Raw genomic sequence first — 17,495 nt, forward strand, 5'->3', positions numbered from 1 at the left:
CCGGCCTTTACGCTTTTAGATTTTTTCTTGTGCGGTTACGTCAAGGATAGCGATGTTGCAGTTCTACCACCTCGAAGAGTTGGGACACCGCCTCGCAGCATCTATTCTTAATGTCACTCGTCATATGCTGATTCGGGAATGGACAGGATAGGGCTACGGGTTAGATATATGATGTGTGACTTCGGGTGTGAGCGTAGAACATTTATAAACAGCTGGTTACGTTATTCTTGGCCCTTTATCAGTACCTATTTTCTGAAATGTTTCATGGACTTCATAATTACGCTGCACCGAATGTATTTTGTCACTCGTCTTATTTTTCTTCCCGCATGACATTCGTGCCCGACGCGGACGGAGTCGGCATTATTCATAAACCTACAATTCCTTCGTTTCACACGCCATTGTTTGCGCCGTCCAGTATATCGCCGGCTGTTTCGACAGCCCATAGCGTTGTACGGCGATACGTAACAGGACTATGGCAAATAGCCGGAACACAGGTACCGCAGTCCGACGGCCGCATAGTGTCGCAGTGGCTTGCCGCTGCAGAGGCCAGCCGCCATACGGTAGAATTATGGGCTACGTCAGTCAACGCTGTGGCGATTCTATTTGGATTTTGTTTTGCAAAGACAACGAGTTCAACTCTTGCAACTTCAGCTGTTACCGTTAATATTGAAACATCCCCATAGAAAAATTTATAAATTTCAGTGCTGGAAAACCTCTACGTTATTTGAGTTTCAAACAGCTGAGCAAAACTGAACGTTCTCAGTCATTTATCTCTTTACTTAATCTGATCAACACTGAACTGACAAACAATATTTTTTTTAGCGCAACGCAATCTGAATTTCAGTTACCCCTACAGAAGAATGGCCCTGACTAAGAACAACCTATGCCTTACATGAATCACTTACCTCACAAAAATCTTCGTTACTCAAACTACTGCAATACAGCGAGCGCCAATACTGCCAGCTAAATAAAAAGATTGTAGCTACTGAAGGCACTAACTACTGATAGGCATAGTTAGCAAATGAAAGATTTTGATGGAGAACAAACAATGTATTTACCTAAATAGTGTTCAAAAGTCATTATATCATGACATCCAGTCTTACAAAATTTCCTTTTTCTGCTTTTTCTGACGGACAAACGTCCAGATCGTCCGCTCTCAAAACTCTGCCATCTCTCTCCCACATCCACCACTGCTGGCGGCTCACCTCCAACTGCGCAACGCTACGCGCTGTTAACATCCAACTGCCTAACGCTACGCTACCGAATATTTCAACAATGCCAAATAGCCACAGACTGCACACAGCACAGTCAGTGATTTTCATACAGAGCGCTACATGGCGTTACCAACATAAAAACCTAAATAGCCTACTTACAATATAAGTTCAGCCATGGTGATCGTTCATCAGGATGTTGAAGAGGAAAAGTTGTTCACGAAGAGAACTCACTCAAATAGAGTAACCACGAGCACATTTATAAGTACAACTTGCCAGGATTGCGAAGACGTATGTACATACAATGGCTACATCAGTAAAAGTAGTGAGTAATGAATGTTTTGTAGCATACATGTGTGTATTTCGACAATATCGAATATATACGGTGCAAAACTGAGTCGTTACTTTTACAAGCATACTTGGATGTCGCTATTACTGTTCTGGACTGTCTGGATAACATTTTAAAATTCGCATATACTGTCGCGATTTCTTTATTTGGCGTATAGCATAGCGAATATAATTATGTAATTATACACCTAATATATTTCTACAAATTATAATTAAATACACACTCCATTCACATTAATGCGAACACCGCCTATTTCGACGTCAATTTGCTATAAATGACACGTGGCAGCACTAACATTGGAGGGTCTAGAAAGCGTGTCGTGGAGAGGTGGGGAGGTGGGGGGGGGGGAGGGGTGGAGGATGCGGAAAACATGAAGTCGTTATCGCCATGCGGAAAATGAGCGATTTATCTGACGTCCAGAAGGGCATGATCATTGGATTTCGGGCCAACGTTGAAGGCATTTCCGAAACGGCGAAGTTTGTAAACATTTCGCGTACCGCCATGGTCAAAGTATATCGTGTATGGTAAATTGGCGCTATCCAATACCGGCACCGAGGCAACCTTGGTGCACCACGGCCCACAGATGACAGGGGTCAATGAGGGTGCAGAGATGTGTACGGGCAAATAGACGTGCAACTGTTGAGCAGTGGACCACCCAGATGATCCAAGGGTCTACCAACAATGACTCCTCAACTACTGTTCAGCGGACGTTGCTGCGCATGGGCCTCCGCAGTAGGCATCTAATTCATGCTCCCATGCTGACTGCTCTTCATCGAAGGCTAGAAAATGCAAGCCAGTACCGTAGCCGGACGTCCAATGAGTAGCGGCATGTGGTCTTTTCAGATGAATCACGTATTGTGCTTCATCGGACGGGTGGCCGTTGGATCGTCAGATCTTCAGAAGGGGCCAAGTTGGAGCCTTATGGTCTGGGGAATTTCGTGGGATTTTCTGGTGATCTCGTCATTCAGGAAGACACAGTGGGTCAACACAAGAATGCATCTGTTGTTGGGGAGTATATCCAGCCCTGCACACGGTTTATTCTTTCTTGATATAATGGCATCTATCAGCACGATAATGCAACGTGTCACACAGCTCTCAGTAGTGAATATGCGTGCTTAGAAGAGTTTACGGTACTTCCCTGGCCTCCAAACCCAAACGAGAATCCGTGGGACAATCTCGACCGGGCTGTTCGTGCCATGCATCCTCAACCGAGAAACCTAGTGTAGCACGTTACGACAATGGCATCCATGCCGGTATCTTCCAACACGTCATTGACTCTTCTCCTGCATGTTTCGCACGGTCCCCCCTGCAAAAAGTGGTATTCAGGGCTATCACTGGTGGTCACATTAATGTGACTGGAGGTGTAGTAGGTATGAAAGTTCACATCAAAAACAAAATTACTGAAATCACAAGTGTCACCAACAAAGAGTCACACTTATTCTGTATTCGATTCCAATAGGCCACAGTCAAACAGTCAAGTCACTGGCCAGAGAATGACCTTAACGGGTGTTCTGGTGTAAATTGGGAGATGGTATCCGCTTGCACCCACTGACATACCGCTGAAACTACATTTCCCGTCGGCAGAACCAGCCAGGTTTAAAGCCATTCGGGTGGCCGAGCGGTTCTAGGCGCTTCAGTCTGGAACCGCGCGACCGCTACGGTCGCAGGTTCGAATCCTGCCTCGGGCATGGATGTGTGTGATGTCCTTAGGTTAGTTAGGTTTAAGTAGTTCTAAGTGCTAGGGGACTGATGACCTCAGATGTTAAGTCCCATAGTGCTGACAGCCATTTGAACCATATGAAAGCCAAGCGGGGCCCGTAGCACTGATAAACTGTGGGCCACTATTCGTCAATATGTTTTTAGTTCCATACAACATGTGAAGGTATCGCCAAGCAAGATTTTATTTCACTACTTTGGGTGCCAACAGATGCTACGCATTTTGAGTTTTTAACCACTATTTTACCGTTATCTGACCAAAGACACTAAAATAACGACACGTATGACTTTTCCAAGTTCCGTTCACACAGTAAGGAAAAAAACATTGTTTAAACAAGTAAATAGTTCAATGTTACTCTTTGTTACGTCTCCTCTACCAACACGAACATTGTTAAGTGGCTAGGAAGTAACGTTTAATGATCGTCAGATCACGAGGGTAACTTCTGTCTTGAGTGGTTTTCCGTCGGCAATCCTCACGTATCTAGGAACTGGTGAACAGTATAAGTGTTTTGGCTTCAGTTACGCTTTAAGTAAACAGGAAGTACAAGGAAAAAGTTTAGAATTCAGCACTAATACGTAGATAGATTTGAACATTCATATACATACGAGTAAATTGAACCTTTATTCACCTTATTTCCATAAAACACACACAGGATATTTTTACAAAGCAAACATGAATGTATCGGATTCGGCATCTCTGCAATTTGTGTCACGTGTCCCAAGGCTCTCGTAAGGAGCTAGTCCGTTGCCTAAAAAGGTGAAATCTCTGCACAGAAGAAAGAATCGTGTCATAATCCACATAACAATGTTAAACAGTAAAACGTCGTGTTACACCTGTTAGGAAACCTAGAGCTATATTGTGCCTAGCGGTGCAAGTTCTAAAATTAACTTCCGATGGGAGGGGGCGGTGGGGGAGGGGGGGGGGGGGTTGGGGGGAGGGGACAGAACACAGTGAAGCATTTCAATGGGATTAAGATGAAAGCATTCATGAAAACTTTACACTCGCTCGTTCTACATGGAGCTACTGTAAAGGAACAATGTGAGTGGATTTAAAATAATAAAAAGTACATAAAATAGGACTGCTCTCACCTTAATTAGAACACATAGCTGTCAGACTTTGAAAGTGTTCTGCTTGTTTGATTTCTCTTAACGGCCTATGTAGTATATTGCAAGGGTTTTTCAACAAACAATTTTTATTTTTTTCGTTTCATTTATTTATACATACCCAGCTCTCCTTGCTTACTGAGTTTACACCGCTGCAGCACTATGACTAACAATGCAGCACGGGCTACCCGATAATATAGTATAATATAGTAATGACATGTGTAATTTAAAAACGCCCTCATTATGTTCTTGCCGAATGTGGGTAGCGACAACTACAAGAAACAGCTGTACAGAAGGAATGAATAGGCAGAATAAGTTGACTGGTTAGAGGTAGAGTGAAAAATAATACGATAAGATTAGTAGAGGACGAGGGAAGAAGAAAACAAAAATAGAAGGGAATTGGAAAACCATGAATTGGTTCACAGTGTGACAGAATTACTGGTTCGTTGTTGGACAAGCAGAGAACAGTTGGGATATGCCGAGAGAGGAACCGCGCCGATGACAAAACAAAAAGCTTTAAACTCCTCTTGAATTTTTTCCACAGCCGTATGCATGGGCTTCCGCAGAAATTTTTCAAAGAGGGGGCAAAATTCTAAAAATTGCAGTTTTTTATATAATTGATTCAGAGAGTTTGAAAATAGTTCATGGCTCAAGAGGTAGATTCGATAAAAAATAGTTATTCACTCGGTCCTTTTAAGTTAGTTTAATACATACAATATAAACAGCTTTCAATGTCAATGCGAAATACATATGTTACTAAGAGAAATATACAATCCACATCTTTCATTTACTTATCTAAAATTACGCCGCCATGTGATTAAAACGAGTGTACTAACAGTTTATGGAATACGAGGGTTGTTCGGAAAGTAAGGAGCGATCGGTCACGAAATGGAAACCACAGTGAAAATCAAAACTGTTTTCTTTGCACATTTAGCTACGCCTTCCAGGTATTTCTCTACACAGTCACCGCTCCGACAGAGATTTGTCGGAGCGTTATACCAAATATCCAACACCGTCGGCGTAAAAGCAGCCGCCTGTGCTTTCCAATAATTCTCCACGCTGGTCTATAGCACGTAGCCTGCGCCCAAGTGTTGTCTTCGTATCTAGCGTTTCATGTGAACAGAGATGATTCTCAGAACGAGCCCATTAGGGCTATGTTGTGGGTGATCGAACACTTCCCATCGAAAAGGCTGCAGGAGCGTCTTCAGTGCCCCTGCAGAGTGCGGCTGAGAATTGCCGTGAAAGAAGGAAGTGCGTGACACTTGTGTTAGATGGGCTGCATTCATTAAGGCGAAGCCGCTCAGCGGGCAGATGCGAATATGGACAACGGTCAGCTGTATAACGGAATGATGACAGTAATGGAATGATGACAATGACCAGGACTCGAACCCGATTTTGCCCCTCATCGCGATCGGTCGCCTTATCAGTAGGCTATCTGAGCACGACTCATGACCACACCCAAACTGCCATATGTCGTCAACAATGTGTCCACAACCTATAATCGTACATCCCTTATGTATATTCCAGTACAGGGGAGGCATTTTGTTTGAAAGTTGCTTGCTCGCTGTCGGCTGATAAATATGATCCTGCAGTGCCCCTGTTTTTCCGAATTTCGATGAAATGTTCCTTTGGACATGTTTGTAAGCGACATTCAAGTAAAATGTCTCGCCTGTAGAGAAATATACGTAATGGAGGTACGAGTACAGGCTGTAGACACATGATTGAGGACATACGGAAGTTTTGCTGTGGCCGTGAGTCATGCTCGGATAGTCTTATAGGAAGGCGATAGCTCGCGATAAGCGGAAAATGTGGGTTCGAGTCCCGGTTCGGCATATATCTTTATTGTCGTCGTTCGATTATACAGATGATGGTCGTCGATGTCCGCAACTGCGAATTCATTTCATCTAAGACGTAGGTACGAACTGGCGAGAACTGTTTCCAACTTTCTGTCACTTTCGTCGATATTAAAACTTTCTCAAAGTATTTACGATTTTGATAATGGCCATTGAAGCTTTGCTGTCGCTTTTACGGTAGATTTTGCTTGAGTGAACGTTTATTTATACGTGTATAAAGTAGGTCAACCCACTGAAAATGTCGTAGATTCTGAAATACACGCGGTTAGTCAAAAAAATGTTCAAATGTGTGTGAAATCTTATGGGACTTAACTGGTAAGGTCATCAGTCACTAAGCTTACACACTACTTAACGTAAATTATCCTAAGGACAAACACACACACTCATGCCCGAGGGAGGACTCGAACCTCCGCCGGGATCAGCCGCGGTTAGTCATTTGTTAAACATAAAAGAAGTGAAAGGTGTCGAAATTTTGTGATATATAATCGAAATGTATGGAGAAACAGCGCTGGAACGGTTAGAAAATGGTGTGGAGTATGTAAAGATGGCCGTCCAAAGGCCCACGATGAGAAACGAAGTGAGCGAGAGTCCTTTATTACTGATGATGTGGTACAGAAAACTGTAGAAAATTCGAGAGGACAGGACCTATCTCATTTCATATTATCTCGTGCTTTTCCTGACATTTCAAGATGTTGCCAAATTGTAAACTGGAGATAAAAAATTAATTGTTCAACATACACTGGAATCGAAACAACAGTACTTGGGATGGAGACAGTCAACACTCCCCAAGAAACAGAGATTCCAGCAAACAATTTAGTCCCGAGAAATCACGTGCACAGTATTTTAGGAAAGGTAGAATGTTTTGCTCGTCGATTTTTTGCCTTGGAGTAGCTCAAACGATACAGACAGCTATTGTGAGATCATACAGAAATTGTGCCGTGTAATTGAAAATAAAGGCGTTGCATGCTCAGGAGAGAGGACGTTTTGCTGCACGACAATGCCCGTTCTCATGTGGGTCGTCGAACTGTCGATCTCTTCGAGTCATATGGTTGGCAACAAGTTCGCCCTCTTCCATATAGCCCTGACCTAACGCCAAGTGACTATCATTTGTTCTTGCACGTCTAAAGTCATCTTGCCCGCTTGCGCAGCGAAGAAGGTGACGGGGTCAAAACGTGAGTACAGGAGTCGTTAAAAATTGAGACAATTTCTATTAGGATTGTTTTCAGAAGCTAAACATACGATACGATAAGTGCCTTAATATAAGCGGATATTATGTGGAGAAGTAGATTAAGTTCCAAGGTGTCCCGTAAAAATGAAGTTTTTGTAATACTATTCTTTTTTAATTTTTTACTTTTTTGAAAACGCACGTCGTAGTTCTTTGGATTTTAAATACGGATGGGCTTCCGCACGTAGTCTGTCTCTTTCCCCATTTGTGAACAGTTTTTCACCTGGGAGCAAAGGAATGTTCGCAATCTGAGTTGGGGTCTTCTTGAAAATGCGTTAATATTCTACATGACTCACATGGCTACTTACCTATGTGCGACGTCAGTTCACCTGTATACGACAGCACGGCGTTGCTAAGCGCCGGCTGGCGGCGGTGTTGCAGGTGTGGTTCCAGAACCGGCGCGCCAAGTGGCGCAAGCAGGAGAAGGTGGGCCCGCAGGCGCACCCCTACTCGCCGCTGCAGGCGTACGGCGCGCCGCCGCCCGCCGCCGTCGTGGCGCCGACGCTGCCCAACCCGTTCGCGCACCTCGGCTTCGGGCTGCGCAAGCCGGCCTTCGACTCGGCGGGCGCCTTCCGCTACCAGCTGGCCGCCTACCTGCCGCCCCCGCACTTCCGGCCGGCGCCGCCCCCGCCGCCCCACGGCCCGCCCCCGCTGCTAGCGCCCGCGGGGCTCGGCCCACTCGGCTACCACCACGCCGCTGCAGGTTCCTTCCAGGTCCGTGCCTCCCACCAGAGACTGCTTTGCCACCACGCATTAGATCGACCCAACGGGCAGCTTACCCCACATATACATCTAGACCAATGGTTCCCAAGCTTTCTTAGACCATTACTAATGAGTGCTATCAAACATTGTTGGTACGCCCCGCCCTCCCCCCATCCCCCACCCCCGTCTGTTGTCCCCCTTTCCTTCACATTATCGTCAACTTTAGCACGTGACCAAACTGTAGAATTATAGACCTTTCTTGGAATACCTTTAGTTTTAAATTGATGTAAGATGAATGATATTTAGTGTGTGTGTGTCTAAAATAAATGAGGAAGGAATTCGAGGTGCATCGCAATTGCTTCCCTGAACTCCTTCTTATACAAAAAAGCTAACTATCCGCAGTAGGGGTAGACACCAGTTACGAAACATTCGTCCCCTTTAACACTGCTAGCCATTGCGGCACTTGCTTGACCTGCTCAATGCAAGCCCATTTAAAATCAACCAAGTGAAAATGTGTCCACTACACTCACTGTTCGTAAATAACTTGATTGCTGCTCTCCGCCAGCCGGGGTAGCCGAGCGGTTCTCGGCGCTACAGTCTGGAACTGCGCGACCGCTACGGTCGGAGGTTCGAATCCTGCCTCGGGCATGGATGTGTGTGATGTCCTTAGTTTACTTAGGTTCAAGTAGTTCTAAGTTCTAGGCGACTGATGACCTCTGGTGTTGAGTCCCGTAGGGCTCTGAGCCATTTGAACCATTTTGCTGCTCTCCTATTTTCTGAACTGTCGGAAATTGGAAGACTTCAGGTTGTTAATTCTTTGTATCTGACTACAGTCGCTAACATTGTACCGACATTATTGTATTTTTACAAACGACTTCTCAACCATAAGTGAAACATGTGATTCTTCAACTTCTCCTGGCGTATTTCTTGCTCGAATAGTCCACGGGTGTGCTGCCGGTCCATAGTCTCCAGCGCGCCGGTGGGCACTATGGACCGGCAGTACACCCGTGGACTGTTCGAATAAGTGAAACATGTTTTATCATAATTTTACTAAAAATAATATCCATATCTGTTCCTAATGTCTAGTTTTTTAGTATGTAATGAAAGATGATCAAAAGCCACAATGCATTAGAAAACGTCGCTTGCAGGGAAATGCCGGCCGAAGTGGCCGTGCGGTTAAAGGCGCTGCAGCCTGGAACCGCAAGACCGCTACGGTCGCAGGTTCGAATCCTGCCTCGGGCATGGATGTTTGTGATGTCCTTAGGTTAGTTAGGTTTAACTATTTCTAAGTTCTAGGGGACTAATGACCTCAGCAGTTGAGTCCCATAGTGCTCAGAGCCATTTGAACCATTTTGCAGGGAAATCTCTTGCAGTGAATCAGGTATTATCATGATACGGTCTCAAAATCTTCATCATTCTAGGCCGCAGAGCCATTATTCAAACTAAATATTACAAATAGAGTTCGTACATTCTCCCATATCGTTATGACAACTTTATCTGTTGACTGAATTGTTACTTGCTTCCATATATGTTTTGGTGCAAACAAATGCTACATAATATTTCGAAATTATGATAAAGAAACTTTACTGCAAATACTACAGGTCAGATGAAAACAAACTGAATACTATCCCAGAAGTTGTCTGCAAATGTATGCCGTCACCAATCAGCGGACTAATATGTAGATTTCAATACAATAACGTCATGTGCGGTATATGCCGTCTATGGCCTAAGGCAGACAAAATAAGAAATAGTCCTGTGGCACTTAAATTGTGGGTTCAGCCACCTTCAACATGTTTCAGAAGGAACAGTAAATAATTTAGGAGGTGGTAGTACAGAACAATTCGAATAAAACATTCTATAAAACATGTGTCCAAGTTTTATTAGTTACACAGATACAGTTACACAAATACTCACAGTAGGTATTAAGTTTTCCAGCAGCGCTCAACCGAAATGGTAACGCTTTCAACTGCGTAACCAGCGATAAATGCAAATGCCATGTGGAGGACCTGGCGTCGGGTAGACCAATCGCCTGGTGCAAGTCTTTCGAGTTGACGCCACTTCGGTGACTTGCGCGTCGAGGGGGATGAAATGATGATGATAAGGACGACACAGCACCCAGTGCCCGAGTGGAGAAAATCTGCGATGCAGCCCGGAATCGATCCCTGGCCGTTAGGTATGACATTCAGTCGCGCTAACCACTCAGCTACCAGGGGCAGATGTGACCAGCGATATAAGGAATGAATTGTCATGCAACAGTATTCTTTCTACAATAGAGCTCAACGGTTTCGTACACTGCTGGTTTCAGACTGTTGTCAAATCAATGTATTTTATACTACAGATCGCATTTTCCTTCCCTAAGTACACCACAAAGTCTGTTTGTATACCAAAGACAGCGCGCATGCTTCTCCTGTCTGCACTTCTTTCATGATCGAAGGTTTCCTGACTCTAAATGACCACTGGCAATCCAATAGGTTTAGATCCCTCTATGGGATCATAAGTTACTAGTAAAAATATGTTTTTTCAAATGGTTCAAATGGCTCTGAGCACTATAGGACTTAACATCTGTGGTCATCAGTCCCCTAGAACTTAGAACTACTTAAACCTAACTAACCTAAGGACATCACACACATCCATGCCCGCGGCAGGACTCGAACCTGCGACCGTAGCGGTCACGCGGTTCCAGATTGAAGTGCCTAGAACCGCACGGCCACACCGGCAGTCGTTTTTTCGAAGACTTGGGTAACGTGTGACACATTGTGGTGGAGGTTACAGATTGTAAAACGAATGATTGAACAATATGTTCCTCACATAGTCCACCCACTGCATACGTACTTTGTACTGTGCACCTATGACAGTAAAATTGAGTCATATACATCAAATATCCTTAACTTTCTCATGAAAACACCTTTCCCGATTTGTAAATAGTCCCCGAAATTCACCAGAGATTGCCCCACAACAGATAAATGGCTGATTGACACCATAACACAACAGTAACTACAGCGGTGGCTGTTTTTAAGTGCACAGGAACACTTGAACAGCATAATTTTTGACAGCTTGCGGATTTGTTGGTTAATTTCCTTCGAATACTGTTAAACGCAATGCACATGCGATAATATGAAATACACGGCACTAAATCTACTGCGCTATGCTACATCGTTCCCCTAGAGTCGGTGACACTTTGAATCAGGGTCGCTCGCACACATTTTTTTTTTTTTTGAGGGGGAGGGGTGGGGGAAGTAGTGGGTATGGGGCGGTTCTAGCTAAAATCTGATTAGACTCAGGGGTAATTATATATACGAAGACAGTAACTTTCTCGAAAGAACAGTTACTGTTGATGACCGTGCAGTTTTTTCCCTGGAATAAATGATGACTAACTGAAAACCTCAGCTGCCGACAAGTGTTGTTGATACACCTCGATGTGCGCGAGTAATGAGTGGGTGGGCAAATGTCTATAAGGTACAATACATATGTAGAATTGTGGACAGTAGGGAATGTGAGTCTCACGGGAAGCGTGCAAGGGATAAGTCCCTGCAGTCGCGCTATTCATCTGTGTCCTCGGTCGCTCAGGTGGACAGAGCGTCTTCCATGTAAGCAGGAGATCCCGGGTTCGAGTCCCGGTCGGGGCACACATTTTCAACTGTCCACATCGAGGTATATCAACAACACCTGTCGGCAGCTGAGGTTTTCAGTTAGTCATCAGGGGTAATTGTCACAGAAATGTCCGGAACCGCTGTTCTTACAGCTAACAACAGCGCTGTACTCGATGCTGCTACTACGCTCAACACCAGTAACCAAAACTTTGCAATTCCTTTTAGATGGCATAATGTGAAACCCTCTAACAAAGTAAAATGTAAACAGCCGCAAATATCACACTTGCGTATAAAAATTTTCATGGTTGTTATATCTCTAATAATGGTCGTAGTAAGCCCTAGCAGCGATACTCTACTACAGCATCCACCGCACAGTTAAATCTTTTCCAATCAGCGCAGTACTACTGCATTTGGGGAAATCCGCATTATCTGAGGTGGTTGACGCGATGGACTTTTGTTGGGCGTCCGCCACCCTAAACATTTTTAGAACATTCCCCTGATGCTCATACTGTTCGCAAGACTTTCTAGTCTCTCGCACCTCCATTTTTGTAAGAAAAATTAATCTCTGAATTGAAATTCAGATCAGATAACTCACTTGTCATTCGTCCCTAACGACCAGGACTGGACACTTAATAACTGTAACTGTGATGACTGATGTCTCTGTCGTACTGTGGTCTAAATTAATGTTTGGTTCCAGGTACAGTCGACTCACTATAATTCGAAGTTCAAGGGGTCTGACGAGAAACTGGAATAACTGTGACTTCAATTTAGCGAAAGGCTTTTATAAATGTGGAATCTCGTAAAAGTTGAAATAAAAGTTGAAAAACGGTACTATAGTCTCAATAACATTCATATTTCTTTACAAAAGGTAGCAATAGTAGCAACTGCACTCATATTAAAAGAAAGTTCATTTTTTCACGCACTCAATTATTTCTTATTTATCTTTATCGTACAAATTTCCGAGAATACACGATAAAACGTCTGTTTCAATGATTTTTAACTTGTCTATATATCTGTGATCAACGCTCGAATTTTCTCCATGTATCTTCTTAAAAACGAAGTCAAACTTTTTTTAAAATTAGAGTGCCACCCCTCACTAGCGGCGAACCCTTCAACGTCCAGCCTAACAATGAATGATGTAGCCATCTCTTAAGAATGTAACATTCGAGATGAGTGCTCTCTTTCTACTCTTCACAGACAAAGCCATTACAGTAAACATTCGGCAACAGGTGGGAACACACCTAGCCTGTTCCGCTTCCTCCGTCCTTAGGACATGTTTGCAACAAACTTAACTTCTCGCCTCAGAATCGTCGACGCGTGAGTGACGGAATTTTGAAAGGTTTCGCCACGTCCTGTTTGTTTTCCACTCCACATTCCGCAACCACAATAACTGCTTCTTTTCTGTGAAAATCAAACACGTGTACTTCTTCAGATTTACTTTTACAGCTGATTTATGTGCTGTAGTAACTTACGCATTTTTGAGAAACAAAGGATTGTTGCAGAGCGTTGAATGACCAAATAATTATCTCAATAGCTGATGAAGAAATCGAATTACCGACTGTTTCGTGACGGCTGTTGTTGGATTATAGACTGTTGTGACAATCGCTTCTATATATATATATATATATATATATATATATATATATATATATATATATATATATATATAAAAAACAGGATTCTCTGATTTATCGAGTATTTCTAATAGTGACGCGGCAGTTATTTCAAGTTATCGAGAAAACGATTTACTAAGAACGAATTAGCTCGAGTCTTCTCTATAACTATCTTGTAGAAATAAGAAAATTACAGCCGTATTTTTTATAAAATATATTAATTACGCGACCAGTTTCTACACTACATAAGTGTCATCATCAGGCCCTGTGCAAACTGAATAGCGATATCTAACCACCGGTGCAATATGACAGGTAGTATATTCGCTGTTCTCGTGGATTTATAAAAAAAAATGGTTCAAATGGCTCTGAGCACTATGGGACTTAACATCTGTGGTCATCAGTCCCCTAGAACTTAGAACTACTTACACCTAACTAACCTAAGGACATCACACACATCCATGCCCGAGGCAGGATTCGAACCTGCGACCGTAGCGGTCACGCGGTTCCAGACTGAAGTGCCTAGAACCGCACGGCCACACCGGCCGGCGTGGATTTATATTGACAAGATGTATGTACTCTAGCCATCGCGTAAACAGTCTATGAGATCAGTGAATACACATGGTACCTGTCATAATGCACCGAGGGTGGGATACCACGAGTTTCCACGCGGACCTGATGATGACACTAATGTAGTGTCGAAACTGATGGCGAAATTAATGTATTTTGCAGTAAGTACGGCTGTTGGTATTCCTTATTTTTACAAGTTTATGATAAGCCACAGTTGCAATTCCATTTCAGTGATGGATCATCTAAAACTTTGTATTTATGTGATTAGAGTGTTACGGTATTTTGATAGGCGTATTATTGATCCTGTTGCAGACACTGCTGGCAAACATCTCAGCTGCACAACACCAGCAGCAGCAACAACAGCAGCGGCACAGCCCCAAAGACGAGTACCAGCAGGCGGTGCCTAACCCACCCCCGCCTCTGCCCCCGCAGCAGCAGGAGCAGGCGGCCACGGCGACGGCGCTCCTGGCCGCTGCCATCGTACCACCCCCGCCGCACCCTCCAGGCCCGCCTACCAGCCCGGGGGCGGCGGTGGCGGCGGCAGCGGCGGCGGCGGCCGCAGCGGCGGCGGCTGCCGCCCCCGAGATCGACCGTCGCAGCTCCAGCATCGCGGCGCTGCGCCTCAAGGCGCGCGAGCACGAGCTGCGGCTGGAGATGCTTCGCAAGAACGGAGACCTCATCAGCTGAGCTCCACTCCTCGTGGAATAGCCATCGAGTGTTTCAGAGTTGCCGAACGTGCTAGTTGTGTCTGGAGATGTTGCGAAAAAATGGAGACCTGACCAGCTCACGAGAGATCCCTATCCAGGGAGTGTTTCACTGCTGCCAGTCGCCCTTAGTGTGTCGAGATGCTGTGAAAGAATGGTAGATCTCATTAGCTGAGCCCCATTCCACAGGGAATCCCCGTCCAGTGAGTACTTCAGTGCTGTTAAACGTATTACATGTGTCTCCAAGTGCTGGAGGAGAAGGGAGACACCAGCCGAGTGCCTGCCCAGGGAGAATCCCCATCTAGCCAGTGGCTCAGTGCCACCGTCCATCCTGACGTCTTGAGACGCTAGGAGAAAACGGAGACCTCATCAGGTGATCGTCAAACGACAAAGCCTCCCCATCCAGCGAGTGCTTCAATATTGCCGAATGTGCTGACTGTATCTCAAGATGCTGCGCTGTAACGCAGAACGTCATCGGCTGAGCGTCAAGATTCTTTCATTGTAGCTGAAAGTTTCATTGTTTGTCCAAATGCTTTTCAAAAATGCGTTGTTCTGAACCGACAGGTGGATAATCGTCATCTAAGAAACAATCCACTCCACCTCAGCTCAGTTTAGATAAACTACATAACGACAGAGCTACATTTGCATACATTGCGGAATGACAACATTGACAGCTGCTCTCTGGAACATCAGGAATCCTCGTTAAGCGATACATCCAGTCTCTCTGGAAGAAGGAGCAGTGTCTCAGGATACTACACAAAATGGAGACCTCACCTGCTGAACGCTGGCAGACGGAGAATCCCCGCTCAATGATAGCCTCATTATCGCTGAAAGACTAAAAATATTCGTATTACCTCTTGGGATAACATTATCTTCTGTGCACACTCCAGACTTAGACATCGAAGAAAAGTGTTTACCATTGACATTCGTGTAGGACTGCATAATTATGCGAAACGTGGCTGGCACCAAGTTCCTTCCTTTGACTTTTCGAAAGTAAACACAACAGTGATTATGTATTATTATAACTGGGCTCTGCTCCCATAGGTCTACACCTCGCTCGAGACGTCATATTTGTTTCTGTAATGATGTTCTCAGAGGTTTGGCGAACGTTACGCATTACATGTTAGCACTGCAAGTATTACAGTAATGATATGCTCAGTACACTCCCTGCAACACTAGTTGTCAATAACACGCGCGACAGAACGTGAATATTTTTGCGAAAGGCAAAGAAATTGTTCGCAGTCGCTGGTTGGAGGCTGATGTCAAAGCGATGTTGGGGGGAGGTGGAGTGAATCAGTAAATACTATAACTATGAGCCTCATTAGCAGTCTTCAGTTATTCGTTGTTACATCTTAATCAAGAAGGGGCTTCTGACAGCTTTCATGGTTCATTAAGCTCCTCAAGATGTACTATCTTTCTATAAACGAAGTGACATCGCTGAAATTGTTAGATCCGAAACAAAAACTACTGATTTTGTCACATAATGGGCCAAAATTGACGTTAATGTGGCGTTAAACATGCAGTGCGTAACACAATTGATCCCAGTGAGCCGGTAATGATGTACTTATACAACAAAAGTCTTATAAATATGCAAGCTACAGAACTGAAATAAATATCTGCTCCACTAAGCACCACTCACAAAAGTCGTTAAATATGGGAGATTCCGTTTTCACTGATTAAATAAGCACTATAAAATGTCTAGGGACTTTGGGTTTTACGGTATTGTGTCCGTAACTGTAATAAGTGCCACTGAAGGACAATCTCTTTAGTTTCTTCATTATAAAACATTTACTCTTATGTGGATACGTATTTAATTGTGAGTGAAATAGTTTAGAAAACGCACTTTTAAAAAGAACTGTCGGTTTTCGCCTATGAATCAATGTGTTGCAATATGTCTACCATTAGATAGAAATCTTTAAAATAGCAGTACCTGGTAATTTTTCACAGAATTGACATCAAGTCTGCTATCGAATCGCATCGTATGCGCACATTTATTTGCTGTCCGATGTCACAGAGATTTCGGTAATCAAAAGAATGTCAGTCTATAAATTTCTTACGAGGTAACGTCGTAGGAACGAGAGGAAGACACGGAAGATTTATTTTAAAAAAATTATTAGTTATGGATAAATATTTTATTCTGAAAAAAAGATAGTGATATCAACATTACAATTTTTTATTAAACATTGCAGCTCATTACGGAAGAAAACTCCCGTCCACCAAAAAGCTTTAAGATGTACGTACTCCCTGACATATCCACTTGAGAACAGTATGAAAACCGGCATTTTCAAAGTACACTTATTTTTTCCATGATAATAAGCAGGACTGCTTTATATTCAAGGATTTTGATTACAAAGGTGTTAACCGAAATATTCTGAATACTTCTTCCTCTCTCCATGTTCTTCACACGAAAGTAAAATGTGATATAGAGAGTTTTGCTTGTAAATATTGTAAGTAACTGCTTCAAAATATTGCAGCGAGATACCTATTTCATTATTAATAACCGAACCTGTTTTCTGTTAAAATATTGTCAATTTTTTATTACTTAAAAATGTGTTCCAAATGTCTTCTGCAGTGATGAAAAAATAAAATGTTATTCCACTTTACACCCTGCGTACTCTCTGTTTTTTTATGGTTATTAAGTTAATTATATATGTACAAAATAAGCGTTTACTCAGCATTATCCATTTAATTATCTATCCGAATCATATACTGTGTCGAAACAAGTATGTATAAATTTACGTATTTGTAAATACAGTACACAAATTTGAAAGTAAAATCCTTTAAAAATTCATTGTAATATTTAACACAAAACTTGATTTGAGACAATATTTTAGTTCCCCTATAGTTGCGTGCAACAAATT

General features: G+C 43.4%; 1 protein-coding gene across 1 annotated transcript in view; it reads left to right on the top strand.

The window, feature by feature from the left end:
- The window catches only part of LOC126235565 (homeobox protein aristaless-like), a 1,033,344-nt gene extending 1,016,175 nt beyond the window's left edge, over positions 1–17,169 (top strand). The window contains exons 5-6 of the mRNA XM_049944283.1: positions 7,840–8,172; positions 14,243–17,169. Coding sequence (XP_049800240.1) covers positions 7,840–8,172; positions 14,243–14,617 — 708 coding nt within the window. The 3' untranslated portion in view covers positions 14,618–17,169. The remainder of the gene's footprint in view (positions 1–7,839; positions 8,173–14,242) is intronic.
- The last annotated feature ends 326 nt before the right edge of the window (positions 17,170–17,495 follow it).

The sequence above is a fragment of the Schistocerca nitens genome, chromosome 2 (genome assembly GCF_023898315.1).
Source record: "Schistocerca nitens isolate TAMUIC-IGC-003100 chromosome 2, iqSchNite1.1, whole genome shotgun sequence".
Lineage (NCBI taxonomy): Eukaryota > Metazoa > Arthropoda > Insecta > Orthoptera > Acrididae > Schistocerca > Schistocerca nitens.